General features: G+C 42.1%; 1 protein-coding gene across 2 annotated transcripts; it reads right to left on the bottom strand.

Moving 5' to 3' along the window:
- Position 1: 1 nt before the first annotated feature.
- On the bottom strand, positions 2 to 27988 carry epc1a (enhancer of polycomb 1a). Of its 2 annotated transcripts, XM_023395087.2 has the most exons (15): positions 27699 to 27988; positions 26788 to 26908; positions 17356 to 17515; positions 14949 to 15094; positions 14379 to 14585; positions 13960 to 14108; positions 12516 to 12669; positions 11149 to 11307; positions 10808 to 10897; positions 10459 to 10607; positions 8479 to 8903; positions 4536 to 4657; positions 3945 to 4086; positions 2554 to 2965; positions 2 to 1722 (listed from the first exon to the last, which is right to left on the bottom strand). In XM_023395087.2, exons 3-15 carry the CDS (start codon positions 17453 to 17455, stop codon positions 1650 to 1652), a joined length of 2328 nt encoding a protein of 775 aa, XP_023250855.1. In that variant the 5' UTR covers positions 17456 to 17515; positions 26788 to 26908; positions 27699 to 27988; the 3' UTR covers positions 2 to 1649. The 2 variants fall into 2 exon arrangements, with proteins under 2 accessions (XP_023250855.1, XP_023250854.1); XM_023395086.2 differs by lacking the exons at positions 26788 to 26908; positions 27699 to 27988 and adding an exon at positions 24116 to 24580.
- Positions 27989 to 27998: the final 10 nt, after the last annotated feature.

Below are 27998 nucleotides of genomic sequence, written 5' to 3'. Positions count from 1 at the left end.
GTTCACATTTAATGCCCTGGGCTTTATTGTCTTATTTTAGTGAGAGTTCTGTCACATTTTTTTAGTCTTTTCAGCCTCCAGGTGGGACAAGTAAACCTCAAGGATATATCCTGCCATTGGACTGGGCATTCAGATTCTGACAAAGACGAGAAGCACTACTAAGTAATGCTGCCTTTGTGCCTAACTCTTCACAGAAGAGAGAACATAAAATTCCCCAAAGGAAGGCACCCAATACTTGTGGTTTTTGGCCTTGCAGCCGTCTGGAGATTCTTTTTTCAAAGAAAAAGAAAAAAGAAAAAAGAAAAAAAAAAAAGAAAAAAAAAGAAAAAAAAAGGAGAAGTGAGGGGAAAAAAACGGTTGTTTTCTCACGACCTCTCCGACCCCTCGTTAGCATTTTTTTGTTATTAAAAACTGGAATGATGAAACACGTACAGCGATTACTGCCCATTCACCTCCCTTATTATCACCTATGCATGAACAAGTAACAAATTAACAAAAGAATGAAGTCTTTCAATAAATGAAAAGCTTACAATCAAGTTTACCACAAGAACAAGAAAAAAAAAATTATACAAAAATAACTCAGTTTTTGTTTTACAAAAAATGTTTGTGGGATAAAACAAATATAAAGGGGGACTCCGCTTGCATGAAAATGAAGGACAACCCCTTTGAAAATAAAATACAAAAGCAGCATCAGGATATTTATCAAAACCATGAAAAAAAAAAGAGAAAACATCACAAAAAATAGTGCTTTAATCAGAAGCAGCAAAGGCTTCTGGGAAGAGACTTCATCCCTGTTTTGTTACTTGTGTTTGGGACAATGCTTATGCACGCTCCCGGGAAGAGAGGAGCACCCTCTTCAAGCCAACACACCACCACCTCCTCTTCATCCTCCTCCTCCTCCTCCGGGTTCTCCTGGCCTCCCGGTCCTGTATGTATGTCACCATTGATTTTCACATGATAAACAGAGAGAAGCACAGGGACCCAAAATAAATGTGAAGGGGAAATGGGGGGGCGAGGGCGGGGGTGTGGGGGTGTGGAGGGGGACCTGCTTTGTGTTCACAATATACAAAAATACCCAGGAGTCCGTAGCTACCTAACATTTACTACAGCACATGAACCAACAAAGGTACAGTGTACAAATAAAAAAAACAAAACAAACCAAAAAACAAAAACAAAAAAACTGTAAACACAGCACAATAAATAGATAAAAACAGCAGGCTCCGCACCATGCACATGAAGTGATAAAACTCTTCTCTATACAACTCCCACATCTCTCACACTCGCCACAAGTTACTTGGCTTTACTTTTTTTTCCTTTAAGTTTGACTCCCAAGTGCAAAACATCACAAATGGACAGTTCTGTATTCAAGTAATATATACAAGGGGGATATTACAAATATGTAGTTACTGTACAGATACTAATTTTTGCCATATTCATAATTTACAGATGTCAATCTTTTACTTTTAACAGTAACAAAAACAAAACAAAACAAAAAAAGGTTTAAAAAGTATGAGAGATGAGAATTGCAAGCGAGCGGCCGCGGCCTCTCGTCGTTCTGTCAGTCTGCGTCAGAGTCCTGCTGTCCCTTTTGCATTCCCGATGCTACGATGCACAGCACCTAAAAGAGCGGACTCCTCGCTGCACCGCTACTACGTCACCTCCATGGCCACTGTGTTGTCTGCTATACTGTTCAGTGCTGGCTTGTCTTCGTCGTGATTATCCCTGCGGAGAGGGACGGGAAATAGAGAGACATTAAGCTTTCTGTTACCTTTCACGTTTGATCTCCTGTGTGGCCGGCTGTTTTGTCGAAATTAAATCTTTAACTGTCCCAGATCTCGGTGGACAGAAGAGCTCTGACGTCAGTTATTGCAGCTTTTCTTTCAGGCTGATTTATGTGGATTCTCAGCTCTGCATTATCTCTGGCAGACGCTGCATTGGCAGTATTTAGATAGGTGCCAGGTCCAGCTGAATACTTAAAGAAGTGATTTTATTATTATTGCAAAGGCTTTACTGTTGATCATCCAAACAAATGTTACATAAAAAGGAAACCTCATAGTGCTGCAACAATACTGAGAAACTTATGCTAAATAATAAATTCTCTTCCTCTGGGTCTGAATATTTATATAGTCTTGTTTTTTCTTTGTTAATGTGCATGTGCATCATCGTGTCTGAAACATGGAGGTGTTGTCTGAGACGCCGCCATAAGGAATCAAACTACTGTCTGATCGCCCCCACACCTGTGGAGGCTTCAAGTCTGTGCAGCTTTAGTTCTGGTGTAAACTCATTAAAGACTGTGGCTAAACGTCGGTTTATTCTGCAACAGCATGAAGTCAATTAAAACAAATGTCTTCTGTCGTGTTTTATGTGAGAGATCTTATAAGATTAGATAAGATGAGATGTCGTACGTCTGATATAGAAATGAATGGAAACCCAGGTGAAATATGTTATTTAGTTTTAGCTTCAAAGGAGCCAGGCTAGCTGTTTCCCCATGTTTCTAGTCTTCATGATAAGCTAAGCTAATGGACATGCCGCCCTGGTGGAGCAGAGTCTCACCTTGAGCCCATGTCCATGGGCGATGCTCCGGAGACTTTGGGCATCTGCAGGTTTGTGGTGGCGGACAGCTTTAAGGCAGAGGGTGGCACGTTGCCGAGGGTCCGGGGGATGTGGCGTCCGGCCAGGCTGGCGGCCGACGGCACGCTCAGACAGATGTTGTTCCCGATGAGGACCTGAGTGGTGGCGGGGGTGGCGTTGGCGGCGCTGCATCCCAGGAGCCCCAGCGCTGCTGCCGCATGGGCGCTGGGTGTGGAGGTGAGGGAGGTGGGGACGGCGTTGGCGGGTGAGGGCGCGGCCGAATTGGAGGAGGGCTGGAGGAAGGTCGGGGCTGAGGAGGCGGTAGTGTGTGACGACTGGTTGGTCTGGTGAAGCGCTGCTGTTGTGCTGGAGAGGTGCAAGCCTTTAAAAACACCTGTTTGAACAGGAGAAAAGTTCTGAGATAAAAGCAGCAAGAATCCAAGTGTAGTAAAACACTTTTCAGTGACAAACCACTTCACGAGCTGCTGCTGCACTAATGCAACCTCATACAACAGCGTTGCAATAAATCCCGTCTTAGTGAAGCTTATAAAGTTCAGATTTTGACGCAACTCTGTGTTAACTGTTGAGGTTGCTGGTGGTGATGTTGCTGTAATGGACTGTATTATATTGATAATTGCTTTCAATGTTTTTTCCACCCTAGTTTAAACCCAAGGGGAAGAGGGAGGGGGCTGCTGATTCTAGGTCTACAGCTGCTTCAAATGTGTAGTTATATGTTCATTTGGAGTAACATTTTTCCAAACATTAACCACTTCAAATAAAACTTTCCTAACCTTTTTGGCTTGGGTCCCCTTAAAATGAGCCGATTCCTTCTTGCACCGCCTCAACTCAGTATGTGAGTGTGTGATAAGCTGTAAGCAGTTACTTTTTCTTCATGAATTGATTCGTTTGGAGGATTTTTCAAGGCTTTAAGGGGCAGAAAGTATCCAGTATTAGTTTAATTAGTAAAATTTGAATTACCATATTGTGGCAGTCTGCCTCCGCCACTCAGAGTAGTTTCAAATTACATCACTGTTTATCCAGAGACATATAAAATATCAACCATTTGGGTGCAACTTTGTCAATCGGTGTGTGAAGTCTTGAGTTATGGCTAAAAATTGTTTTGTGAGGTCACTGTGACTTTGACCTTTGACCCCCAAAACCTAATCAGTTCATCCTTGAGTCTTCATGAATGTTTGTGCCAAATTTGAAGAAATTCCTTAAAAAGGTGTTACTGAGACATCGTGTCCATGAGAATGGGACAGATGTATGTACATGTGTAAGGACAGACGTACAACTTGAAAACAATAAGTCCGGCTCTGGCTGTCGCCGGCGTGGAGGCATAATTATCCAATAATATAATAAGCGACACTCACCTGCACCTGCCAGGACCCCGTTGACTCCGCTCGCCAGCACCAGCTCCTCTTTGGACTTGAAGGCCAGCAGCTGGTCCGTGGTGACGAGGGCCGAGGCAGCAAACTGGGCACTGGCCTGGTCCAGCGTCTTGGACACAAGTGCCTGGATGGAAACCGAGAGAGAGAAAATGTGGGTCTGTGCCAAAGATTCGACCGCTCTGCTACAATGTAATGAAACTGCTGAGCTCAGCGCTTCTCCTGGCAAACAGGAACCAAGCCAGTGGCATTAATACTGCTCGTGGGAATGAGGATGTCTCTCATTTCCTGGGGATGGGTGAACTGACCTTCAACTGTAAATGATTTCCATATTGGGAGAACTCTGGCTCATTTGCGTCTATTTGGGACCCGAGCAGCAGAAAACGACCCCATAAGTTCAGTTAACGTAGGAGAAGTAGATACAAATCCAATTCAGACCAGGTATCAACACCTGAGAGATAAAACCTTTGTCCTCTTACGACACTTATGCCCACAATGTCTTGACACCTATCTGCTTTTTGTGTTATAAAAACTTTTACCACAAGGCTTTTGAGTTGTGTGTCCATCCTGACTGACCTGTGTGTTGGTGGTTGTTGCAGGGATGTTGGCTTGTTGCTGCTGTTGGCTCTGCTCCAGCTGCTGTTTCTGCATGATGGCCAGCTGCTCCTGGTGCTGCTGGTACTGCTCTGCTGTGAACACTGTGAACAGGAAGGATGAGACGTACCAGTCAGAGGCAGGATTCGGGAAAGTTATCTGTGTGTGTGTGTGTGTGTGTGTGTGTGTGTGTGTGTGTGTGTGTGTGTGTGTGTGTGTGTGTGGGGTTAATTTCGTGGTTTGCAGCTGAAACTTTTGTCCATGTTTTCAGGCACAATAACAGACTGAACAAGTCTGGTGTGACTGGCATGTTTTTGAAGGTCAGTACATGAAACGCTATTGTACTGAAGCTGACCTTAGTTCATATTCATCAGTTTTTACAAAAACCAAAATGAAGGTTTTGTGTTTCTGTACAAATTTCACTCCGGTCAGGACGAACAAATTAGAGGGCATTAAAATATTTGCTGAACCAATAAAAACAAGTTATTTCAAAGCTACAAGGAGACATGACCCCCTCACAATGATGTGGAAACTACTTTAAAACTTCAAATAATTGATACAAATAACATTCACAATCATCACCATCAATATAATCTGAGACAGCTTTTCAATGGAAATAACAGTAACTGTCTATACAAGAGCAACGCCTTAGGGAGCTTTCAGAAAACAAGAGCACTGTGGCACAACAACACAATGGTGTAGTCGTAGGTGTGTTGTTTACCTTTCTTCAAGGTAAAGAAAAGTAAAGTCCAGTTTGAAGGTTTAACACAAAGCCCCACGCGCACACACACACACACAGTTTATACTCCTGAGGCCTGACTGTACAGCTTTCACTCCTGGTTGCACAAAGGTAAACGCTTCAATGCTGACGATATGCTCATGTCCTGATTCAATACTAACAGGATATCTAGGTGCCGATTTGATATGTATTGCAATCTTTACGGAGTCTGCAAGTACTGCGACTCAATATTTCGATTTATTGTGATTTATTGTTTACTTTTTAAACACTAGACCATGGGGGAAGAAGCTCAATCATACACTTCTGGAAAATAGGTATATCTTGAGTCATATTTGCGTTTATTGCGTACTATTGCAATTAAGTTAAATGACATACTGTTATGTTGAAATGAATCACCTGGGACAACTGGTGCTTTTGTTCTGAAGCACCAAGCTCATCTTAGGCGGGAAGTTCTGATGTAGCTGCTGAGAACTTGTAGCTTCCAGTCAACAACAGTTAGAAGTTAGCTGTTTGCAGTTAGTGGAGAGTTTAACTGTTAGTTGTCAGCAGTACCGTTATTTTTCCCCACCCATCTGATTGGTCAAAAGGGTTAATTGCCAAATAACGCTGCATTGTGTCGCAGAGAAAAGTATCAAGCCAGAACCAAATGGGTAAAATGTTCACATCTGCTCAATATGAGATGTCAAGGACATGGGCTGGGTATCAAACCTCAGTGTTTTCTTACTCTTTGATAACCAATTTTCTGTTTAAAATCATAATTTTGCAAACTAAAGGCAACGTCCTTGTACAGCTGATGTGTTCATATGAAAAAACAAGGGTGGCTTCGTAAAACAAAAACACTCAATTCCTAAATCTGTATGTGCTGATTTTCACCCATCCTTGCTGTGTGCAAACTCTATATAACAAAGGGATATATATTCAACCACCTTACACTTTAATTACCGAAAGAACCCTCAAGCGGAAAATATTTAGCATCTTTCTCAATAACAAAAATCAATCACAGGCCTACACAAATAACTTCTCCATTTCACACATACTAATTTCAAAACCAGATATCTTCAGCAGGCCACATTTTCATAACTACTTTTTAAGATATTTAAAAGTTCAATTGTCAGTGTCAAAAAGTCTTGCACAGAAGTTACTGTAAAGTAACACCGAGGTTTACAACAACAAAAATGCCACAGAAATAAATAATTCTTTAACATATTTCCCAAATATTATATAAATTTCATTTTTGCAAAATGTTATATTGACCAGATTCAGACTCCTCAGATTTGTGTAGAAAATCCAAAATTGCTGATCAAATAAAATCAGATGTTGTTTGACCCTAAACTTGCCATGGTATCAACAGATTATCAAGTTTAGAGAACAGGTTTTATCCCATGTAATTTGCTTGACATTCTGCCATCTTCCTTCACCAGCTCAACGTGGTTCAAATATTCAACAACCTCTCTGCTCTCCAGCCACCAGCCCAGACTCACCGTAGCACATCTCATGAATCTATTTATACAGCACCATTTCTAATTGACTCCCCTAAGCCAGGGGGAACAGGAATTAATTTATTATAATATGGAACGAGGGTCTGAAAGCAGAAAGTTCATGTGATTTAACAGCAGTATGGGAGCCCCGGGCTGCAGCGGAGCAATCTACCTTGGAGGCACCTCATCAAAAAGTGTTACACAAGAGCAGCAGCAAGCCACGACCAAACACCGCTGAGCTGGCTTTGAAAGCCAAACTTTTTTTTTTTCTCCCCCTCACTCCCCTTCCTCATCACTCCAGATTCACATGCACAAAATCATTAAAACAACCGCACCTCACATAATTTTATGCATGGAGAAATTTTTCAATTACATCCCTCCACATGCACACCACAAAGGCAATTCTCCCAATTCCTCTTTTTGTACTTACTACCCTTTGTACTGAGAGATAAAGAGCTGAAGTCTGACAGAGAGGATCGTCTAATAGTCAATGCAAACAGCCTTTCCTGCCTGAGCTCTACACAAACTATAAGGAGAATCTTTTCAGGCTGTCATTATACATTTAACTTCAATTAGGGTTGGGTTATATTTACACATGCTGGGTGTATGTGAATGGTCAAGCATGTGTGCATTTTCAGGCGTGTTAGTCTGGACTGAGATCATTTTCGTTTTAAAACGAACCATTTTAAAATGAAAACGTAGCAGTGTGGATGAAGCCAGATATTTGTCATCCATTAACAGCTTTTGCTTTGCTGCTTACACAGAGGTTGTTACCTCTTAAATCTATCTGGCAGAAAATGATGCAAATCAGAGAATAGGTCTACGTTAATGGCAAGTTTGGACTTCATTTTTATATTCTAATCTTATTTGGACTTTAATTAACTGCATGAGCCAAAACAGACATTCAAATCTACTTACACACACTTGTAAAACTATGAAAGACTCCCAGGTTTCCAGTAATTTCGACTATATTTCTTTGTATATTGATAATACAACATTTCATATTTACATCATGAAATTGGTAAGGACTCTCTTTCAATACTCTTGTGATAAGTATAGGCAGCAATAACAGGTTATGGACTACCACAGTATGTCACAAGATCAGAATGTGAAAAAATGTGTATAATCATAAATTAAGTTGCCAGTAAAAATAATGAAATATTCTAGAAACAATGGCAGAGACAACCAAAGAGCAGTCTAATGCCATCAATACAAATAAATATAACCGATCTAAAACTGTAACAATAAACTATACAATAAATTAATAACAACAGTTTCCAGAGCCTGAAGATTTCAGATGAACACTTTGGCAGAAAGAAGTCTCCCGTTCCTTGTGGCTGTATGTTGACACCTGATAACAAAAGTTTCAAAATGAGCTGAGGGAAAACTGTTTCCAAGCTCAGACTGAATTCAGCACCTTCTTTAATTACAGCAGAGAGTGCACAAAGGACCACTGGGCTTTGCTAAATTTACTCCGAGAACTACAGCCAGAAACACTAACCTTGTGGAATGACAGTTTATCAAAGCCGTGTTAAATTAACTCCTTTTGATGCCAAGAAACCTTTGCATACAAGCAATAAAGCAATAAAATAAACTGTTCCACTGTGTTCGGACCAATGAAAATATTTAGCTCTACAAATTTTAGACGCACGATGCCAAAGATGCAAAAGAAAACACTGAGCAGTGTCGAGGAAGAAACAAGACTCACCGTGGAAAGGGGGGGGGGCCGAGCCAATGCGGTTCTGGGAGCTGGATCCTCCAGACAAGGTCCGGGTTAGTCCTGACACTGTCCGGCTACAATCCCTAAATCCTCTGCGAGACAAGTCTCCGCCACCCAAGGGGTGATGGGATAGCGTCCGTGGTCTGAAGTGCCTCCAGCGGCAAGATTTAATGTTCAAAAGAATCTGGCTGAGGTCCATAGGTGTTTGCGATGGCGACGACGACAGGGGTGATGAAGAGGTGGGGAGGTGGGAGGAGCTGGTTGGGTCCGAGGTATTGGTTTCTGAGGTACTGGTGTTAGAGTTGCGGAGCGGAGAGCTTGGAAGTGGTGAGGCGAGTGGTTCGGGTTCCGGGTCGGAGTCCAGGCTCTGACAGATGTTGTCGAGATCCGTGTGCGCTCTGTCCAACAAGACCCTGCAACACAAACCCAGAATCATCATAACAAATCCTCATCCATGACCACAAGTCATCTGAGGTCTGATGAAATGAAAAACATGCTGTAGCCATTATCAGTGCATTACAACATCAACATTGTTTGGTTATGACTGCACTATTGCACAAGTGTGGCTGTTTCTTGCATACCACTCATGTAATTATAATTCAGCGGGCCAGTACCAAACATAGCGAGGTACTGCACAAAAAACAGGGCAAAAGCATGGAGTTCTACCATGAGGACAGAGCAGAACACTTATATAATGGAACATAAGTTCACCACACAGCCACATGAGGCTGAGAGGAGAGACTAGACTGCTGTTTTTTTGTTATTCCAGAGCCTTACCGTGAGTAGGGCAACATTTTTTTTTTTGTTTTGCCTGAGGCTGATGCCAGCGGAAAGGCCATGCTGTTACTTACATCAGAACTGTACAGTGGCATTTTTAGATGTACAACTAAAAAATTGTGTGGCGTTGGCTGAAATGTCAGGGAACCACGACAGTCTTCAGGATACACTTGTGCATGTCTGTATTAAATTTCATAGAAATCCTTGTTGAGACATTTAACTCTGGAGCCAAGTCTTGGAAAGAACAACAAATCAAAAGACCAACACTGCAGTCCCTACAGGCACACTGCTAGTGTAGCTAAACAAACACACTAAGCTCCGTGTTTTCTCACACGGTCGAGTGTCGCTATCATAAGTACACATCGTATTGAAGAAGGCATTTTAATTCATGGGATAAACCAATCCCCTCAGTCTCCCTCGAGGTGGACGATAAGGTCGACTGCAGACAGAAACAGAACATCGCTGATCTCATGTTGTACGTCTGTGAAAGATGCTGCCGGTCCCAGTTGGTCTCCTTGACGACACCTAGCGCCGTATTAGCTGCTGGCTAACTCACCCATACGGTCACTGTGCTTCATATGATGATCTGTGTGCTGACTGAGGAGATATTAGACAAAGCTGGAGGATACGCTTTTGTTTAAAACTCAGATTTCTGATGTGTCTACAGGCCACAGTGGCAGGTGAATCCCAAAATGGGATTGTCATGTTCATCATTTTACCGGCCAGCTTGATATTTATAATAGAATGCGCCCGCCAAATGACGGCTGGTAACCTGCCAAAGAGCTGGTATGGTAAACAACCTCAGCAGCTACAGCCAACACTTGGCTGAGTTTCCCCCCTGCTCAGTATTGGTATTGGCATCATTCCTACACACATTTAATTTCATATTTCTACATTTTCTCACATTTTTCTTCACTGAATTTGTATATTTTGGTATGACAGAAATATAATGAATGCAAATAGCACCTGGGTTGATCATAGCAAACTACTTATTCTTTACATCACAACTGTTAGAAAACATTAAGCTATGTATCCATTCAAAACTGATACATTTTTGATTTTGCCAAATGTTCAAGACCTGGAAACAATCCCCGTTCATTTCTGTCTGTGTACCTGCAGAACAATCTGAGCATCGCTGATCAAATCTCAGCAAGTGTTGAGGAGACCAAAAAACAGCAAGAGTGAACTCACCTGCCCCCTCTGCCCACGCGCCGCCGTGCCAAACCTATGCAGCGCCGTGGCATGTTGAGCGAGGTCAGACAGTAGCGGAAGCGTGGGTCGCCGAGCCCGCCCTCTGACGGGCTTACCCAGGGCCAGTTGCCACTCTGGTCAGGATGAGACTGAAGGACGATGAAGAAGAGAGGCGGGAGGAGAAAACAGGGGGAAGGAGGTGATCAGATATTAAAATTAAGATGAAATAAAGAAATGGCATTATTCTATCCAGCAGTGTGTGGAAGACTTAACAGCCAGGGGAGCCAGACTGGTCAGCCTGCTGTTGGCACTATAAATAGAAGCACGGGAGTCACAGGAGGGCACTCACAGCGTAGTACTGACAGCCAGCCTTCCTCCTGAACGCAAAGCAGCCATCTGGGTCATTCTCTTCTTCTGCCTCCGAAGAACCTGAATGGATCTACACAATAAAAACAACTCAAGTAAATGAAGAGCTCAGGACTGGAAACCATGCACTTTTATATACTTGACATTATCAGTGTATTGCTGGCCAAGCATGACTTTTAGAGTTGCTGAGGAACAATGGCTGAGTGATAACAGCTTTCATCCTCTTGTTCCTCGTTTGTTAATATCCACATGGAAATTGGAACTGAAACCATGTCACAACAAAAGAAGAGTCATTCACATTCGCCTGAGACAGAATCACGTTACCTGTGAGAATGGTTCTTCGTCTGAGCTGGGGAAATCGTACTGGTTGAGGTCCTTGGGATTGAACACCGAGGGCCCTGAATGTTGAGGTGCTGACAGAGGAGGGATCTTGGGTTTCTTTTCGTATTTCCTTTTGGTTCGTACTGCCTCTGTCTTCTCCGGCTGTGAAGATGGAAGTGAAACAGTGTTAAAACAGTCTGTTTAATTGAAAAGGCATTTCAAGATGCAAAGCGATATTGTTGGTGCTAGCCCAGTGTTGGTGGTCTATGAACGGAGAGTGTGCGTAGAAACAACAGTGAGTAAAAGAGGCATTGATATGCAGATGGCAGCACGTGCCAGATGCCACTGCCTAGCCAGATGGCTGTCCCCCCCTCCTCAACCCACCCCACGCCACCGTTCACCCCCAACTTCCCCAGTGGGACGACCCCTCCCTGTCTGAACAGACTCCAACTCCACTAGGATTAGTCAGATCCTATTCAGTCCTTGGACGTAGGGGACAAAAGCAAACAGAGAGGCAGGGACTCGGCAGTGAAGAGCTGCTGTGTCAAATCAATGGAAGAAATGAGGGTTAGAGTGATGAGGGAGGAGGGGGCAGAGTTAAAGCAAAAATGAGCGTCTGTAAACAAAAGGGAAAAGTCAACCAGCTGGTAGGGTAAGACAGGGGGCTGGGGGGTTGGTAGTTGCCTCCCTGCAGGGGAAGAGGAGGGTTGTTGGACACCGGAGCTAATGAAGTTATAATGAAAAGAGGTGACACAGAGTTCACAATAATGAAGTACTTACATTAGCTCAGCCTTATATTATGTTTTTGAATTTCAGCACATAAACTATGTACCCTTCCCCCTCAATGACATAACTGTGATTACAGGGCATCAACATTGTGATACACAACTGAGCAACAACACGAGCATGGGAAACTACTTCCTCCAATACTTATGTATACATGCATTATTAGATCTTTTTTACCCTTAAAATTCTTTTCGATAAAAAAGTTAAATCACTTCTGTAAAGAAAATCTTACTTTAACAAATAAACTTTTTTTTAAACATATTTTTCTATTCTAAAAATCCACTAATGTTCTCACAGTATGGCAATGATTTTCAATAATAATTGCCATTTAAAATGGCGCACCTTTTCAACAATGAAAATGCCAAGATCTCATTTCAGTCACTGTTCAGTGTGAGGTACAGTACATTGCAGATATCAGCTCTTGACTCAGGTGAAGGACAAACGCAAAGTCAATAACGTTCCCCAGTCTTCCGCAGACGTTCTGTTCCAACACCCTCACTCCTCACGAGCTGAAAGGGACGGAAATCATTCTCCACGCTGTTTCTGACGTTAGCCACTGTGTTGTGTTGTGAGTTTGGCCTCACCTTCTTGTAGTCCTTCATGTCCAAGTGGTCCTGGTGTCTGTACTGGTTGCTGCTGGACAGGGGAATGATGGGGATGGTGTAGACAGGCTTCACGAGAGCCCGCTGCGCCAAAGCCTCTGCCATCACCTCGCTGCCAAAGTCTGGCATTGCGTTCCTGACAGGCACAGAGAAAAGTGTAGATGAGCTGGTGAGTAAAAGGAGGTGTACTTCCACATTACATTAACATTTACTACAAAGTATGACATATGGAGACACCTGCGCATACTGTATTGTAATTTATACCCCAATATCCAGGAACATGATTGCTAATTAATACTCAAATGTCAACACCATACAGCCATGGCCAACGGACAGCCCGAAACACACAACTCTGAGACTACAAACACACACACACCACGCAGTACACCTGGGCCACTCTACGCTGGCGTAATATTATGCAGTGGGCTGGAGAAGCTATCTACTGAGGATAGAGTGGTCCAATCTGGGAGTGAACACTGGCGGTGATGCGCGGGCAGAAACCAGGCCGGGATAACAAGAGGAAATTGAAATGTCACTATAAATCAAAAGCACTTCAAGGAGAAGGGTCCAATTTAAGCTCACACTGACAGCTACTTTCAGAGGAAATTCATTCCATTCGGATGTCATGTTTAGATGGATCGCAAAGGCTCCGCTGAGGAGGAAAAAAGGACAATTCAAAGTGGGAGCTCGTGAGATAAAAAAATAAATAAATTCAATACACAAAATAAGAAACATATAGTCCTGTGTACTGCCTAACAGAGTAGGAAAAGAAAAACTCCAACTGCCACAGAGAAGTCAATGAGCTAATTTGCTCCTGACACTTCTGAATAAACAGGGTGAACTCAAAATTGATAATGCATGCAAAACAGTGTACATGACTGTGCCCTCAATTAACATGAGCAGCGAAGCCTGACTTTACAGAAAAACACGTGGGTGACTGTTTGAGACCATCAGTCTTGCAGACAAGTGTCATAATGGCCTCTACTTGGGATTTTCAACTTGACGAGTAAACAAAAGCCTAATCAAACATGAAGGTTAACCACATAAGCCGGCCAAAACACCACGTGTAGTAAAAGGTCTGACATCGTAACCATCTCAGCTTGAAGGGGGATAAACATGTAGTGATTTTTTTTTTTTTTTTTTTTAAACCTTATCAGAAAGTGTTCCCAAACTACTCCTAGAGTGACAGAACGAGGGCACAGCTGCAAAACAGCATATTATCCAAATAAATCTGTTCATGAACATCTGTCGTCCAATTAGACAAATGAAGCATCCACTTCCCGATACGACTGCATTCTAAAGCTCTATGAAAAGGCCTCCTAATAGCAGCTAGTTGCTCTCACAAGGTAGTTGGTGCAGTGCAGACAACCACAACAACCACTGCCAAACTCTTTCCTGTCCTCATTCCCACTCTGATCTTTCTTACCTCTTCTCCACAATCTCCAGCGTGAGGTGCAGCAGTTCCCTCTTGCTCTTCTCTCGCCTCTTGATCATCTCTAGGATGGTGACGGCTCGGCTCAGGTCTCTGCGCAGCTTCAGCATCTTCTCATACGACGCCTCGTCATTCTTTCGGTTCTGAAAATGGAGCGGTTATGATTCAGACGCACACCAACACAAGTGTTTCCATTTGTATTGAAACTTTTTCTGACAAAGTCTCTGAAACCTTCGTTTTTTTTTTTTTTAAACTTTAATTTTAGGGTAATAGGGTCAACCTACACATCAAAGCTGCCTTTATAGCTATTGATATCTGAAGAAGAGCGTTATAGCTGTATGAGATCTTACAGATCTCAACTTCTTCCATTTGTTTTGTCGTCTCACTCATTCTTCTGGGCCGCAGACTCCTACCTTTCTGGTCTGCATCTTCTCCGTCCGTCGGCGGAAGGCCACGTAGGGGTCGCTGGTGCTAGAGCCATCCCTCTTCTCCTGCTTGACATTGGGGATGAGGGAGCCACCCTTGCAGGTTTTCCTCTTGCGGCTCCAGTAGTCGAACACCTCCTTGATCAGTTCGTCGTCCTCTTTCAGCAGCAGTTTGGCTTCCTGCAGACTTACAAGCTGCGAAGCAACAGAGGAGTCACCAAGTCAGTGCAGGTATTCACAAGTCCCATGTATAACAAAGAAATAATAAACAAAACACAGAGGAACCTGGTGTTGTTTAAATTTAAGCAGCTACTAGTTGGAGATTACAAAAACTCCCAAAATGCAGTGGCTTTCTGTAACTGCTAAAGAAACCAAGGACTGAGGTAATGACCTCTCAGATTACTAAAACACAGGGTGAGAAACCTGACTTTATTTGGCGCAGAGTGAAGCACAATCTGACTCGGTGGGCTTATTTATTCTGTGTAAAGTCAAGCCAGTAATGTGTTTGTGCAAATACCCTGAAAACTAGTCATTTCCCCCACACAGGTTGACAAATACCTGCTGCCCACTGCCTTTCTCCAGTCGGTCTATCATTTCTTCAAACTGCAGGGAGGTGATTTCCATCTTCTTCTTCAGCTTATTCACAAACGTGTCATCCTCTGAATCTAGGTCGTAGTCTGGCTGCTCTGTATCCAAACTGAAAGCTGTGAGATGGAGAGCAGTTGGTTACTGGAGAAACAGACACAGGACTGCGTCAACTAAACACAACTTCCCTTCTGTAAACGCTATTAGCGAGCTGTGTTGTGCACGCACACATTGAATAAGTATCAAATAATCAGGACATATTTAATTTTAACTTTCACAGGAAAACAAATTTTTCATAAATATTGTGGCTGATGACCCCAGATAAAAATATGTCATTAGAAGACTTAATGCCATGTCATGATTTTATGATGCAGAGCCTTTTGTATTTAGCAGCAGTACATTTCATGCAAAGTCAATAAACATTAGCCACAGGGTATAAAATGCTCAGTGTTTAACTTCAGACAACTGCTGCCAAATGTTGGACAAAAAATAAACACACCATTTTATCATGACAAAGCACTGTGCTTGTGTTTGGGTCTGTGCCTTCACCAACTCAATAAAGCAGTGCTCGAGGACAAACACCAGCACCCGGGCTGGGAACATAACCAGCCACTTGCTCATAAATATTGCCTGTGACTTGATTTTTTTTTTTTTTTTCCTTTTGCTTTACCAGTCAGTCTGGCCACAATCTCCAGAAATGGCCTGGGGAATCTCCGGACAATAACATATTAGTCTGCTAAAATGGGGAAAGTGGTTGTCTGTTGTAATCCATCAGCTACCATGACCCGTGGATGAGAAAAAAGTAGGTTTACTGCACTGTTGCTGTCAGAGCGCCACTATAATCAACACATTAACCTGTCAAAACCTCAAGCATTTGGGAAGGTATGCAGCACTCACTGCCCTATATTTTAACTGTTAGGCAGTAGAAAATAGAGAGATAAAGATGATGGTGAAAGTATCTGCAACAGTGGCCACAAAGGTTTCCCTGTTGCTGATTCAAACAGTGAATGTGATGGCTGCAGTGTACACCAAACACATGGAATTTGCTCTAATATTCAAAAAATATTCTTGTTGAGAAATATTTTATATTGTGATCCTGGATTGTTTCTTTAATGCCATTCTCTTCAGATGAATGAGCTTTTACAGTCCAGTGTTTCCCATGCATTCATTTATTTGTGGCAGCCCTACGCATTATCAGCACTGACCACCACATATTCATTTTTTTTTTTTTGACCATTACTAATCAGTATAATCTTATTTCATAGAAGAGCTGCATTGGTTTGCTTCACGCAGTCTGGAGCAGAGGCATCAGCAAAACGGAAAGTTAAGAAAACATGTGGGAAAGCTGAGCAATCTGACCAGTGTGATTAGCTATCCCAATTAATTTGTTTTGAATACTTCCCGGCTTGAACTGGTGCAGCTGTGGCAGCTGAAGCAGCAAGAGAGGGTCAGGAAGGGATAGCTGCAGCTAATGAAGAGAAAGAGATGTAGGAAATGATGATGAGGAGGAGGAGGATGAGAACAGCAGCCAATACGAGGAGCCAGCTAGGGGCAGAAGCAGGAGGTGAGATCGACAATAAACAAAGAGAGAGCTGTATATTGTTCATTTATTTAATTGTGACACAGTACTTGGCAATTAAAAAATTTGCAGCGGAGCACCTTATATAAGGTATCACCTTATGTATGGTCTCATCATTAATATTCTAATTAATTTCGCCAGCTACCACCACAATTAGATTCTAATTCTGCGGGAGACACAGCAGACTGCAAGGAACATGCCACACTTACACTGCAACTGTTGACCTGATGCTGTTGACAGTTTATTTGGGTGTGTGTAAAATATTTGCAAAAACGGGAAGCATGAAAATTTTTGATAATACTAGTGATATAAGGCAAACACAGCACTTCTTTTTCTTTAACATGTGCAAATTCTGTTTTAAACAGAACACATTGTCAGTATGATTATCTTTTCTTTCTCCACCAATAACCTGCCCCTTATTTATGTCACTCGTGGAGACTGCTCAGCTCTTTCAGATAGGGAATCTGTGATATCACAGTCTCTAAAGATAACTACCACAATATTACACAATGTGTCATGAGAGACATGCACATGTCCCTTTTAAATGTGACCGTGCAGCACTTCCTTTTAAAGAAATGTAAGCTCAATTAGCAGTCACTTGTGCTGTTTTAATGCTAACATTGCTAACTGCTCCCTTAATTCCCCAAACTCAAACACACAAATCTCTCAATCAGCAGCCGAAACCCGGCTGAACCCATCAGACACGCCCGGCGCATTCAAACAGCAACAACATCCCCACGTGCTCACAGACCGCTAACGCAGCTAAGAGGATAATCCTGTTGCAAGCGACCCGCTACTCACGCTGTATGTGAATAAGCTGCTTTGGCATCTTGAACTCCCCGGGGTAGAGGGACTCGTAGTGCGTGATGTTGCACTCTGCCTCGGGGACGGGGATAACCATGTTGTCCCGCTTCTCGCCGTACACCTGCTGCGCCGAGATGGCCCGCTGGAGATGGTGCTCCTGGAGGAGAGAAGGAAAGCAGCTGTTCAACATGGACTGTGTGCAGTTTGAGGAGCTCTGCAGTTTCCTCAGAAATTCCTTTCTTGATTTAGTTGTTTACTAATCTTTTTTTTGACCCCAAGAGACATGCTCACACAAGCGAGACATACCAGTAGACAAGCGGTTTTTCATAAATATCACTTTACATTGACATGGATTGACAAATCCGAATGCTGGTGTGTACTGGGGAATAAAGATGAGCAAGACTAATTGAGCTTGTGGAAAAAAATGCTGCCGTTTCATCATGAGTTTAATGAAGTGTTCGTTATTTTCCACATATACAGGAAGCCAGCAACAAGCACAAACCAAACAGAGAACCAGCATTCAAGTGCAGGACTTAACCGTGCTTATAGGTTACTGAATTGAGGTTTGCAGAGCAGGATCCTGAGGTCAGTTCACACAAGCCTCAACACATTCACAGGAAAATTACATCTCACATTAGGAGGGATTACAATTCAGATTTCTCAATGGACTAGCAGCATAGTTTGTTTGAACAGTATCTTGCAGAAGCTATGCGGGGAAATAGCTGTAAAAAACTTGAAAACCAAAAAAACTAAACAGATGGAAATTAGTTTTCTTGATTCGTTTTCTTCAATCTCAGTATTAGTCCTGAACCATGTAAGGGGGAATTATAGCCAGGCCATAAAAATGAATGCAAAACACAAAGCATTTCAAAACAGGACAAGGCTGCCAGTCACAGATCCTTCTGAATTCTTTTTTAATTCCTTTTACTGATTATCTTGCAGTGTTTTTTTTTCCTTTTTTAGCTCTTATTTTCAACCTCATCTCTAATTGCTGTGGGTTTGGGAGAACATGCTATTTGTCATGGTATGTTATGCCTATATATACCATCACAGTGCTCAGTGCTGTGTCTCAGAGGAATGAGTCATCAGTAGAGGGAGGGTATAGGATTTGGGGTATTGAACACAGAGTACTGTTAAACGTAGTGTCAATCTGAGCACAAAGATGAGATTCATCGTCAGTGTAGCTGCACTTCAAAGCATGTGTTTTCTTGGCATAGACATCATTTTGAGCCGTGCACAGGTGACCCTACTATCATAAAAGTGACTCATTGTTTTCATTTGCAGTATATCTCGGCTCAAGCAAGATAATTGGAGAAAAAAAATCGGTCCTAAAAAGTTTTCAGAAACGTGGGATCATGGATGAAATACCTGCAAAGTTTCTCCTGCAACAAATCACCGTGAAACCCTCACTGACTTGGCAGCCGACGCAAAGACGTTGGCAAATGAGTCAGACAGTTTGACTCTTGAACTCTGCGAGCACAGAATGTTTTCTCATTATGTAATCCGATATAGTCACCTCAAAAATGTTATATATTAATATTCATCTCTTTTCTATGACAGATACTGCTTGCCTAAGTAACACATTACTGACAAGCCTTCATAAACATCTTAAGTGTTGGATGACTGATGAGAATGTAAGCACAGACCTACTTTTGGCCCAAGTTATGGCGTTTGCATCAAAGACGCTGCAGCCTGTATGCTCTCTCTGCACTACACAATCTTTTCAGGCCTATTCTCAGCAGTTAATGCAACAGATGGCCAATCCAGTCAAACTGACTAAGACCAATCTTTCACCAACAAGTACTTTAACAGGGCTCCTACTCATTTTACACATTTTTTCCCACAACAATGATTTCTTGGGCAGATTTTGAGACATGGGTCAGTGTTCCATGACCTATCAATTGTGGCTGGTAAATGCAATGATCGACAAAACCATATCTGTGCTTGGGTAATTTTTCATTACCCGAAAAATATTCAATTTTAGACACGTCAGCATTTGTGTGGGAGTTTTAAGTGGTTGGAGCCTTAAGTATAATCCAAAGCCATGAGGAGCTCTGCATGCAGTAACAGGAGAACCGTATCAGTGCTGTGAGCTGGCATAAAAGGAAGCAGCATGTGTCCAGAGCTGAACCATCTGCCCCTGGTAAGCTCATCAACAAGCCCGGTGTTGTACTTTCTCTACAACCAACACACACAAAGATAACAGCCTATTGTGTCAACTGGACCATCATGAATTTAACTTCAAGGATCTTCAGACTGAAGCAACTGAAGTGTTCATCCAGGAGGATTCAGACAACATCCATTGCCCACTGAAGCCTGACCGGCTTGTTGGTGGCTCTACATGAACATACACATACAACAATCTGCCATCTATTCACAAATCACTTACAATTTGTTAGCAACTTAAGCTGGCACGTTACTCTAAAAGCAACTGATTTTGGCATGTTCACACATGCAAATCACAGGTTTTGGATAAAAACAAAGTGCTGTTATTTGGCTTTGATTGTTGCAGTGTGTGCAGACTCTCCCAGCCAAACTTGTTGAGAATTTTGCACAGTGTGGTTCACTGCCCACAGAATACACAACCCCCTGCAATCAGCCACCCATTTTCGTGTGCTTAGCCAGTCTAAAACTATTGCTCTAAAACTGCAGAGGCTGTGGTTCTCCGTCCCCAGTGATCTTGCAACTTTAATTGTAAAAAAAAAAAAGAAAAAAGAAAAAAAGGTAAGCTTTGCACAGACGCATTCTTGGAATTCCCTCAGCTTGCTATTTAATAGCAGTTTGACAGCTGAGAACACAACAAAATCAATTCTATTTTGAGTATGCTTCTACCTTTAACCAAAGGCAGACTGGACAAGAAACAGTTTAATAAAATTCATTTTCATGGTAAGTGTTTGACAAAGATGTATTAAGTTTCTAATACGTATGGTGGACACGCAGACCTACTGGCAACTTCCAGTTTACTTTGCAATTTTTCTGTGTAGAAACCAGAGCACCCAGAGAAAAACCAACCCTCCAACCTGTGCCATATCCACATTACGTGTCAGTTTTAAAACAGATGCGTTTTCAGGTGTGATAGTATGGACGGAGATGGTTACTGATCTTAAAACCGTCATCTGGACGGACTTTGTTTTCGTTTAAAAAATGAAAGCGTAGTAGTTTGGACGAAGCCTCACAGGTTAACTTTAAAATACTTCCACACATCCTTACATGCTGTATACACCATCAATCAGTGACAGCCACCTGTCATGGTTGTGTGGCCTGTAGTTACAACATTGATGACAAACAGAGGCTGGCAACCACAAGGACAGACTCCTGCTTCATCAAGGAGTTGTCTGCCGATATGACATGACCTTATGTAAACTAAACGAACCAATTGTAAGCCGTCTCTGCGCAGGGTTTGCTCTCTCGTGTAAGTTATCAAACTCCTCCTCATAAAACGCCCTCTATGAACCCCACTGTCTGACATGCCGATGAACCCTGAGCCTAGAGAGTTAAACCTTGCAGATAGAGTGGTACATAAGGAACCAATTAAACTTGAGCCTGGGCCAGACATGCCTCTGCTCACTTTTGTAGGGGATATCAGCTTGGCAGATTGCAGCAGGCCTCCCTGAGCTGCCTCTGACCTAAAGATATCCTGATCTTTCACAGCTGTGATCCTCACAACTACGATTCACAGCCTGGGATTTCCTCTGTTGAGGAATCGGGGGATAAAGGGTTTTGTGAATGGCACATGGGGACGAGTAAACTAGATTATTCTAGGAACTACTCCAACAATCTGTTTTAATCAAAATTTAAAGTCCGAATGTCACTAATACACGCTTACTTCTGGAAAAGCTTAATTCATTTAAATTGGTCTGTGCTGAAACATGAGTTGTCTTTATTCTCATTCTTCCCAATTAAAAAAAGAGAGCGAAGGGTTGAAGGACATTTCACAAATGCTGAAACCCACTTATTATAGGGTAATCCCGGACTACTCATGCCCAAATCACAAATATTGAACGGCCAATTCTCTTGTCCTTTCTCCACTAAATGCTCTGGGACTTCACAGCGGCAGCGCTGCCTTCGGTGATGGCCACAGATGCAGATAAAGGAGAGACAAATGAAAATCTATTTTCACAGCAACACACGTCCATTCCATTAAATGTTCCCAAGAAAAATAGATGACTCCAATAAAAGTTGCCATGGCAACTAAAGTGAGGCCTTCAACAGGTGTTTTCAGCTCATGCCGGCCAGAGGAAGTCTTGAGGACAGCGATCTGCTCAGTGAGTCAAGGCACACACACACACACCAGGTTGTGATTGATGTTTTAGCAACATCAATAATTCAAAGGAGAATAAATCTAGCCCATAATAAATTACCAGGAAAAACAAAAATGACATCATCCAAGCAGCAAAACATGCAACACTGTTGTTGGTCCACATTAGCTATGAAGCTGTAATGAGGGTGTGTTCCTTTAATTCAAAGCTTATGTGCTTAATGTGGGAAGTTCTCTGTACTTCGAGTACTGAGGTTCTTTTAGAATTAAAAAAGGTACCCCCCCCCATCTCTACATAACTGTGCAAATGCAACAATTACAGACTCCCTGATTAGACAACAGGACAAAATGTTCCTACTATTCACAGTCATGGCAATGTATTTGCTAATTCTACTGCTTCTCGTTTCTACAAACTACAATATAACACTGAAATACAAAGTCTTAAAACAGAACCATGTGAACAGAAGCCACAGTGAAACATGGCAGGTGAATTGTTTTATGCTGTGTTCAAAAGATTATTACTGAACAAAGCACCTCATTTCCAGTTCCACTGCAACTAATGATGGCATACAAATTGTGCTTTTAGAGGTTATTATTTTCTGTCAGGCGTCACATCATGAATGCTGATGAAGCAGACATACAAAGGCACATAGTTCATGATTTGAATAAACCAAAAAAAAGAGGTCCATCAGCTATAGATTCAGCTCATTCCCAACAACAGATGTATTTTTCCTATAGTCAAACCCTATACAATGCAAGCAAAAATGGTGGGTAAAGATAGCAGCGCATCCTTGTGTATAAATGTTAATGCGATCAATACTAGCGCCTCGCAAAGCGTGCTTACTCGCTTCTTTAATCAACATAATTCTCAGCACAGCGATGCTCCATTGTTGCTGGACAGGATGTGGGTCAGGGAGCTAAGCCATGCACAGCCTTGTAGTAAAACTGTCCTCTTTATCTCTTCTGTCACTCTGTTATGTAATGCCGTTGTGTGCATGTGTACAGTACGTAGGGGGGAGTCTGGCAGGGGGTGGGGGGGCTAGGATTTCTGCTGACTTTGCGGGCCCCTGTCTGTGCTTCCCCTGTGTTTGTCTGCTGAGGTAACTTGGCGGCACAGAGGGGGCTCTCCTGCTGATGAGGTGACGGAAAGCAATTCAGCAGAGCAAGTGGGCCAGAGGAGGTAATAAACACCAGATAACATACTAGCCATTAATGCGTTGTCTACAACAAACAATAACAACCAGAGATCAGATGATAACGACAAAATACAATGCATTAATAATCCAACAGACATTGAATCATTTTATGAAAAAACTTTCAAAAGAGGAGGGTTAGTTATAAAGCCTAATCTACGGTGTGAATGAGAGTGAACTGAATACAGTGACCCTATTTGACTTACGCAGAGATTTCAAATGCAATGTATAAGCTTTATCCAACCTGACAAGCTGTGGTTCAACCACAGTGCAAATCATTTCTATATTTAAATGTGATCTGAATGGGAGTATTATATACTGTCCTAACAAAATAAACTAGATCGGATTAGTACAGATTTCACAAACTGATATAAATATTAGACGACCTCAATATTATCCAAAAAGTTAACTAATCAGTTATTAAACTACAGCTTTTAGCATCCAAATAAATGAATAAAGCCTAAAGATATTGATGGTCTCAGCGCACAAAAGTGTTAAGACATCACAAAATAAATTCACTAAACTCACAACTGTTCACAAACACGAAGCACACACTGCTCTGTTACAATGTGTACCGTCTTGCAGACATCATTATTTAAGACAAGTTTCCATTAATAAATAAAAACACTTTAAATATGGCTACAGCAATCGGGAATCCAAAGCAGTCTTGCTCAAAACGTGAATGAAGTCGCCTCTAAGACAACACTTTATCCATACCATGCATGTCATAACAGATTATGCTCCCATGCCAGTGTGCAGCCCTGCAGAGGTTTGTTATGATTTAATACAGGGCAGGGTCTGCGAGATATATATATTCTTTTCAGTGCCAAACAGGAGACGCCAAGTGCAGCACACATGGCAGAGTTGGAGCTGTCAACATGCAACACCTAGCTGTCAAACCGGACTTGGGGAGGGGCCTCAGTGTCTCCCCCTGGCATTTGTTCACGGAAAGTACACCACGTCCAAGGCCTATCCCCGCTTGCCTTTACCAGAGAGAAAGTCAACAAAATGGAGGAACAGATAAAAGTCACGTGACTCCTTTGTGCTTTCGGGCGCGATTTCAAGTGAAACAAATGGACACAACACGGCTCACGAATAAAATATCAAACCGCTACACCCTTATAATGACACCTGTGGTGAAACGGGGCCGTAATATTTCGTATTCGTCGAGAGCCGTCGTGTGCACTAAAAAGAAGATATGGCGGCCATTTTGCACAAGCTTGCGCAGGCAACATAGTGGCGCCCCTCGATATGAAAACACTTCCAAAGTGATCCAACACCAGTCGGCCAGCAATAAAAAACATACCGATTCCTCCTCTTTTTCCATCCCAGTTGGCATCTGCGGCACTGCCCGGTTGATTGAGGCATATTCGTGCAGGTCAGGCAAATCCTCGCAGCGGAAGACGGGTAGAGGCTTACTAGCATCCAGCGCCCGTGCCCGAAACGACAATTTACTCATTTTTATATTAAAAGATGCAGCATAAATCTATACGATCTGCTAGGAATAACAGCAGGTCTGCCTCGAGTTCTCATGGATGAATCTGTGACGGTCTCTGGGAGTCAGCCGGTCGATTGTGGGAAGGCTTGGGTCCGTAGTAGCGCGAACAGAGCCGGGCAGGCCCGGGTCTCGGTCGCTCTCTGTCGGTCTCTTTTTTTCCTAGGCTCCGCTGATCCTCCCCGGTTCAATACGCCATGGCCAACATGGCGGACATTACAAACTCATGCAGCTCTCAGCTCGCTCCAAGCGGCCCAACCCCCTCGATCACACAAACAGCCATTCCCACGCAGTTTCGCACGCGTGCGCGCTCGCGAGACCCTTTGGGTACGGGGGAAGGAGGAGGGGGATGTGTACCAACGGTGGGGGCGAGATGCTGGATGCTGATGAAGGGACGTAAACTTCCCAGGCTCGGGATGTTCTCATCCTGTAATACGCCAGTCGCATGCTGACGAACGAAAACATTTTTATTCTCCATGTAAAAAAAATAATTATAAAAATAAATAGACAGTGAACGCCTGTCTGCCGCACCACAGCATTTAATAGATCATATTTCTGAGTGAAACACGGTCACCAGTCATACGCACTTGTGTGGGATTGTTTTTTGACCTTGCAAGGTCACACGAAATTTCAAACTTCTGTCCTGTGTTAAAATTAATGTTCAACCGAAGACATGACACGTTCTTCCAATTAAATTCTATTGTTTTGCAAATGTCGCCACCCTGTGGTACAAACACTGACACGCTACAATTCTTTGCAATTACAACTGTTTCTACTTCACTTTTATGTTAATGCACAAGTCATAAAAACAGACACAGCTAGAAAAGTGGGGAAACATTCAAATCTCTATAAATGTGCTGTCAACATTGCCATCATTTTTTCTTCACATGAATAATGGATTGTATTCACTCAGATACAATATTACATATAACAATAAAATGTTTTTGCAGTAAATACCAATTTAGTAAATACCTATAATTTTGTTTAGTATAAAAAATTTGAAGTTGTAAATTAAAGCCTCATTTAAAATCATTTTTTTGGGTTATTCCTCAACTCCAACACCACCGGAGAGCAGTACGCCCAGCAAACAAAATATAACAAGCTTACAGTGAAGAAATTTAAAAAAATTATGATTAACAAGATGGAAAAATTATACAAATAGTCAGTCAGACTGAAAATTATATTACTGTATATTATTTTAACTGTCCTAAACAAGAACAACAAGTAGTCTTGGAGAAAATTACTGTCATTACTTGACATTCATGTGCATTATCTTTTTGTTCATCTGAAAAAAAAATCTGTACTGGCCTATTAACAATAACTAGTATGTTATGGTGTTGGTATGACCACAACAATGGCAGGATAGATCTGTGGAACCACACTTTGCAAAAGAAATCAAGATACATTGAAACAGGCAACAATGTTTAATTTGTCGACTGTCACTTCTTGTGATCAAGTGTAATTTCATCCGAGTGTAGCATCATCTTCTTGTTCGTAACTGTCAGGTGTGGAACTCAGCACAGTCGTCTTCTGCTGTGGCCCAAAAGCTTCAATAATGAGCAAACAGTGAATCCTAGGAGGTCCTTCAGCACATTAATGATGTGCTGCAATGTTATTTATGTTTGACCACCTGTTTAGATGATTATATGTTTTGCCTGTCTCTGCTGATGACATTTTAAAACCACAAACCTGCAACTGTCTGGATGGACAGTTTATTTAAATGAAATAACTTTTTACTTCATAACAATCATTCACTGCCTTCCAAAGCTGATCATTTATGAAATGCTGAAGCCAATGTGTTTGGCACAAATGATCAGATGACATTAAAAGTCAAGTAAATTAAATAGATTGTCCATTCTTAATATTTCAGTCAACAACTGCTGGGCATTTTACTTTTAGTGGATGTTTATGTTTGAGCTAAATAAGTAAGTAAGTAAATAGCCTGCAAAAAGACGAATCCATTCCTCATACTTTGACTTCTCTAAATATGATACATGCAGTAGCCTTGACATCAACACTGGCCCTCAGACATTGAGCTGTATACACATGAACACAGCAAGCTGCTTTTAATATTACAGCTCTATGGTCACTGCTTTGGATAGAAAAATATAGTGTATCCAGTAAGAATGTAAACTATACATATAATCTCACTCAAGACAAATGTCCTCCTTGCTGAATGATCTTATTCTTTTCCCCCAGTTTAGAAACCATGTTTTCAGCACATGATGCAAGAGAACCCATTACTTTAGTCTAGACAGACATTAGAAACTCTTGGATTCCCTTATTATAACAAATCTGCAAGTATATTTAAAATGACATGAATAGTCTGAATACCAATTACCAGCATATGCAATGTTGAAATAAATAAATAGGTGTATAGGCATTTGTAGGGTGGGTAGCCTCAATGTGCATTACGGGACCTCAATAAACATAAATAATACATACTAATGTTGTATATGAGTAGAATAAGGAATGCAAATAACCTGTAGGGGCGGATGAGGATTCCTGTGGGCATGAGTGGATGATCCAGATGTGGTGGGCTGACATGATAATCATCATCCATTTGGGAGCAATAGGCTCACATCTGAAGACCATAATGGAGGCCTGTGAAACACAGAGTGGCAAAAAAAAAGACAGACTAATATAAAGAAAGCATCATTAATCTGTTCAAAATACATGGTTAATATGATTTATTAGCCCCAGAGATGAGCCATATCCAAGCATATCTTGTTACAGTCTGTGTTTTCTTCTCGATTGGGAATTAATTACAGTCATAAAGTGAAATATAAGGGATCATCAGGGAGTAAATCTGGAGCAAGATTTGACATTTATCTACAACACACACCCACAGTAGCATTCTCAAGTTCACATTTGCTCTTCTCGTGTTCAGATGACAGATTGATTTATGTTGGACGCGATTGCCTTTGGACTGTTTAATAAGGTAGAATAAGTTTTGTTGCTACAACATCTCAGAGTGCACGTTAGTGCAAACCCATATATGGAAGAATAAGGGGGGGTAAATAGAGCAGGACACGGCAGAAAAAGAGTCAGAAATCGTCTTAGCAAATGTGGACGACAAGCATGCATTGCTACGAAGCCGATTACAGAGAAGATTTTAATAGGGCTGTAATTCGTTTCGAGCTCAAAGATCAGACACAGCTGGTTGAGTCAAGGAACAGTGACACTGAGGCTAGCTGACAGACTGCTAACGCTAGCTTAGCCCAGTTACCCTGACCCTGCGCCATTTACCAGCAAGCTAACAGTTTGCGGACACACTGCCAACAGTTTAATTTGAACTCGCAACTAACTTGTCCGCAACCGTAAACCGTCACTTTCGATTCCCACAAAGATAACACGGTAGAAAAAACTAGCTGGAGCTGGAGTTGCAACTTACCTGCTGCTAGCGAAGCCACTGGGGAGGATGATGATGATGGCAGTTCTTCTTCTGGTTGTCATGCTAGCGCAATGCTAACGGTGGTTAGCTCCCTTTAGGACGCCTCAAAGGAAAACGCTTTTCAATTTTTTGTTTAATTTTAGAAAGAACGGTTAACTCACAGAGAGAGGTCCCCGGGAACAAAAGCTGGGGTAGAGAAAGTGATATCCTGTCGCTGACGGTAAACTTGAATAGTTCGCTAAGGTTACTTCGACAAAAAGATCCAAACTGACCACCAAGCCACTTTGCAGGCGAATTCTG

The sequence above is a fragment of the Seriola lalandi genome, unplaced genomic scaffold, assembly GCF_002814215.2.
Source record: "Seriola lalandi dorsalis isolate HSWRI2012SDOR001 ecotype SW California unplaced genomic scaffold, Sedor1 jcf7180002054956, whole genome shotgun sequence".
Taxonomy (NCBI): Eukaryota; Metazoa; Chordata; class Actinopteri; order Carangiformes; family Carangidae; genus Seriola; species Seriola lalandi.
This window is presented reverse-complemented; position numbering and strand designations above follow the sequence as displayed.